Below are 4,150 nucleotides of genomic sequence, written 5' to 3' on the forward strand. Positions count from 1 at the left end.
ATTTATCTTATGAATCTAATGGAACCACACATTTAGGTTATGATAACATATTGAATGGAATTTATTGTTGTTTTTTTTATATTTATGATTTATGAATAAAAGGTGTTACACAATTTATGAAGTTCATCATGATAATTATTTAAATTCATATTTTTTCACTTAATAATATTTTAAAAGAAAGAAATTAATATCTATATTTTGTTTGACTAACAAATTAGTTTGTGTAACTCTATATCCTGTGCAAAAACATAATCATAAAAAACTATAATTAAGTGGCTACTTCTTTATTCATATGCTTACTGTGTTGTTGAATAACTAAAACAGAACTACGAATATTCAATTTTGGAGAAGCCAAGAGATCTCCAAGTGTTCCAAGCTCTGGATCACATTCTCCCCAATTGTTTAAACCATCTAGAATTGAACAATGCCCTCTTTTTCCCTTTCCTACTATAATCAATGAAAACGTTTCTCCAAATTCTCTTAAACATGTTGTTATTTGCTCTTCTGAATTCACATTCTTCTCTATGTATGCAACTCCAAAAGACTTGACATACCTGATAAACAAAAGTACATAAGTTACGTCTACTTATAAAGAATTTTTTAGGGTAAAATTATTACCTATTAAGGAAGTCGTGCATAGATGTATCATCCTTTGCATTTTCAGCTTCAAAATCTGTTATTGACAAGAGAAGTTCATCATTCTTATGGCATCCATCAATATCCCAAGTACGAAGTTGTTCATTTGATGTTGAGGTGAAACGTATAATTGTCAACTTAATATAAGGATGCATCACAATCCTTTGACTATATGCTAATGCTTCTCTATCATCACCACCTCCAAAGAACAAAGTTGCTACATGTTGTATCGAGTCAGGTCTGGGTCTCTTAAATCCGGTATGCCCTCGATCAACCAACATCCCTACTGAACATGGAGCATGACGAAGAACCATTTGATTACTTTGTCTAATACCTTCCTTCCCAGTCTCCAACATTTCATCAATCCTTTGATGCTTATACAAATGAACTAATATAATAGAGACCCTACAATCCTCTGCTTTACTACAAACATCTTCGTACATTCTTGCATATGAGGACACAACTTTACTTTGGTGGATCAAAATTTGAGTATCTATAGCAAATGAATCAACCACATCATTGATCTCTAAAACATCATTTCCACCATATTCTTCTTCGTCGCTAAATTGATCACCATCTTGAAGTTGGTGATACATTAATTTGCATTTGGTATGTTTCTTAGGGAGTTCTACTAAGTGTATTAGGTAAGGTGTGATAGGTGTAGTATTAACACCTGCCATAGATGATATAAGTCCAACTGTAGAAGAAATGTGACGAGAATTGTATACACATGATAAGATTCGGAGTTCAGATTCTGTATCATTTGATTCTAGGGATGTATTTTTATGGGCAAAGTAATCATCATGTGTTCTCAACATAAACACCACCACTATTCCTGCTATTATTGTGTCAAGCACCACTACTATTACCACCAAGCTATGAAGTCTTCGGTTCCACCATGCCTATTAAAGTACGTGTTACTACAATTTCAACTTTGAACTAATTAACACCTATAATTTAATAAAAGGAAAAACTTACAATGAACTTGGGGATTAATTCAAGCATAATAAGTTCCGTATGGCCTTTCAAGTTGAGTATGAAAGCAAGGATCATACCCTCATTCCTTGGAACTTTAGAATAATGGCAAGCAATGAGAGTCCCAGCAATTTTCCCTCCAGTGCTCAGTAGGATCATAAGTCCAATCATAATGACATTCTCAAGATTTGTAAAGTAAACCACATCAAATTGAAATCCAATGAAACCAAAGTAAATTGGAAGCATGAAGTTATGAACAGCATAAGTGAGTTTCCGATTCAATGTTCGAGTTGTTTTTCCTTCTCTAGGGAACATTAAACCAAGAAAGAAACAAGCAAGTGTACTTAGGTAACCATAAGATTCAATAACAAATGCAACCCCTATAACCAGTAAGAAAACAATAAGAACCTCCGAGTTTGAGACATACTTCTGGTTTGGGTTTCTCTTGTTAAACCAACTACACAAATACTTATTAACAATAATAAGTATTAGAATCAAGAAAAGGCTAAAAATCCCATGTCCAAACATTGTCCAAGATCGAACTGAAATGTAGGCACAATAGATTAAGACACAAGACATTTCATTCACTAATGATGATGTTATTCCAAGTCTCCCTACATTCGCTGTGTCGATTTTGAGTTCAGCTGCTAACCGAATCACAATAGGAGAAGCTGAGTTCGCTATGACTAATGGGACTGCCATGATCAATATCCATTTATTGTATTGAAATCTCAATAAATATAGGATAAGGACAGCCGAAGCAGCTCCAAAGAATGTGCATATGATCATACCACCATAGGCAATAGTGCTCGCCAAACGTAAGTTTCGCCTTATGTAAGGAACATCTGCGTCTAAACCAATCATGAACATGAAAAATACTCGAAAAGTGAATGTCAACAGCTGATAGTAATCTAAAGATGATGACATGATAAAGAATTCCTTAAGTTGTTTGATACGGCACAACAATGAAGGACCCAACACCAATCCTGCCTGATAAACATGAACTTATAAGAATTATTCAAATCAATGCTTACCTCTCAGAGCAATACATCCAACCAATCAATTGAGTCTCAACACCAATCAGTGACGGAACTAGCATAAAAAAACATATGTTAGAAAACACATATGTTTTTGGGGATTAAGAATCAGCCCTCGCTAATTCAATACCCTCTATTTATCACAATTTGTCGTTCTTTTTTCCCATAGTTGGGGGATGGACCATTCGTGACCCCTATAGTTCCGCCATTAATTTTCCATGAAATGGTATGCATCCATCTTTTGATTGGTGAGTGTATTACTCCATGAGTATCGTGGATGTTATCTATTTTCTAATATAGTATGTTTAGATAAACATTGAGGTGCTTACAATAATATTTGCAATGGGTCCAGGTTGTCCAGATGGTATTAAGATAAGGTGAAAGATGTGGGAAATGACTAACATGATAGCTGCTTGCATTCCTGTTGTGATTAATGGGTTAAATGAATCATTTTGGCAAATTACTCTTTTATATTGTGATGCATCCATTTTTATAAAAAAAGAACTACTCAATGTTGAAGGTTTAAGAACTAGAAATGAAGCTGGTATAATTAACTGCTGAAAAGTTAAAATGAATATAAAAGTGCTACTCAATGGGTCTTTCTATTTTTCCGTCTTATCTCACTCCATATTCTCTGCTTAAGACATTCTTGTGGTTTAGAAATATTAAATCCACATCTAAGATTAATTGGAACACCTTTTTTTGCGGGAACATGGTTATACAATATGCAAAAAAAATTCCTATAATTTGTCTCAACTAAGACTTCATCATATTTATTTGATGCCAGAATTTGGAAAACAAATTCTCCTTATTTCTCTCAGTCACCATACTTTATTAAATTAATAATAGAGTCATGCATTAGTAGTAGAGTACATGTATATAAATTTATATTTTTAAATTACTAACAAAGTGTCAATTTATTCATTGTATAATCTTAGCAATAAAGAAAGATTTTTCAATATATATTATATATGTATATAGAATAGAAAAAAAACTAATGTGGTTTGTTACAAACCATAATCGTGATGCAGAAGCTGAGTGAGATTCTTGTTGTTTGTAAGCTTAAATGTTGGATGCAGGACAACATTAAATAATGAGCATGTGTCATGGATGTTTATCTATCTTGAGTACGACATGACAATACAATTGATTTTTGGGAGCATGTCAAAATTCTAGGACTTGACTATGATTGATGGGCATGTTATCTAGGCACCACACTAGTCGGGAGCTCTCTCCCTAACGAGCTATGAGAGGGCGAAACTAGTGACTATCGCACACAAGGAAATCTTAACCTCGGGACATGCAGAAGACCTAAGGCGTCGCATTGGTGTTGTCTCTACATGAAAGCTCCGACCTTATGACATGTTTTATGAATTTACAAGTAGAGGAATGCAGCTTTTTGTTGCAAAAAAAAACACATCTGCTTTACTCAATTAGCAAAAAAAAAAAAAAAGACTAACACCATTTTTCATGTTATCTAGTCAACAAGCCACGTATAGAAA

General features: G+C 33.7%; 1 protein-coding gene across 1 annotated transcript; it reads right to left on the reverse strand.

Moving 5' to 3' along the window:
• Window positions 1–268: 268 nt before the first annotated feature.
• On the reverse strand, window positions 269–3,136 carry LOC136227168 (cation/H(+) antiporter 2-like). The gene is made up of 4 exons (XM_066015859.1): window positions 2,978–3,136; window positions 1,615–2,601; window positions 619–1,538; window positions 269–554 (listed from the first exon to the last, which is right to left on the reverse strand). The coding sequence occupies exons 1-4, from the start codon at window positions 3,134–3,136 to the stop codon at window positions 269–271; spliced, it is 2,352 nt and encodes a 783-aa protein (XP_065871931.1).
• Between the last annotated feature and the right edge of the window lie 1,014 nt (window positions 3,137–4,150).

This window comes from Euphorbia lathyris, chromosome 4, assembly GCF_963576675.1.
Source record: "Euphorbia lathyris chromosome 4, ddEupLath1.1, whole genome shotgun sequence".
Lineage (NCBI taxonomy): Eukaryota > Viridiplantae > Streptophyta > Magnoliopsida > Malpighiales > Euphorbiaceae > Euphorbia > Euphorbia lathyris.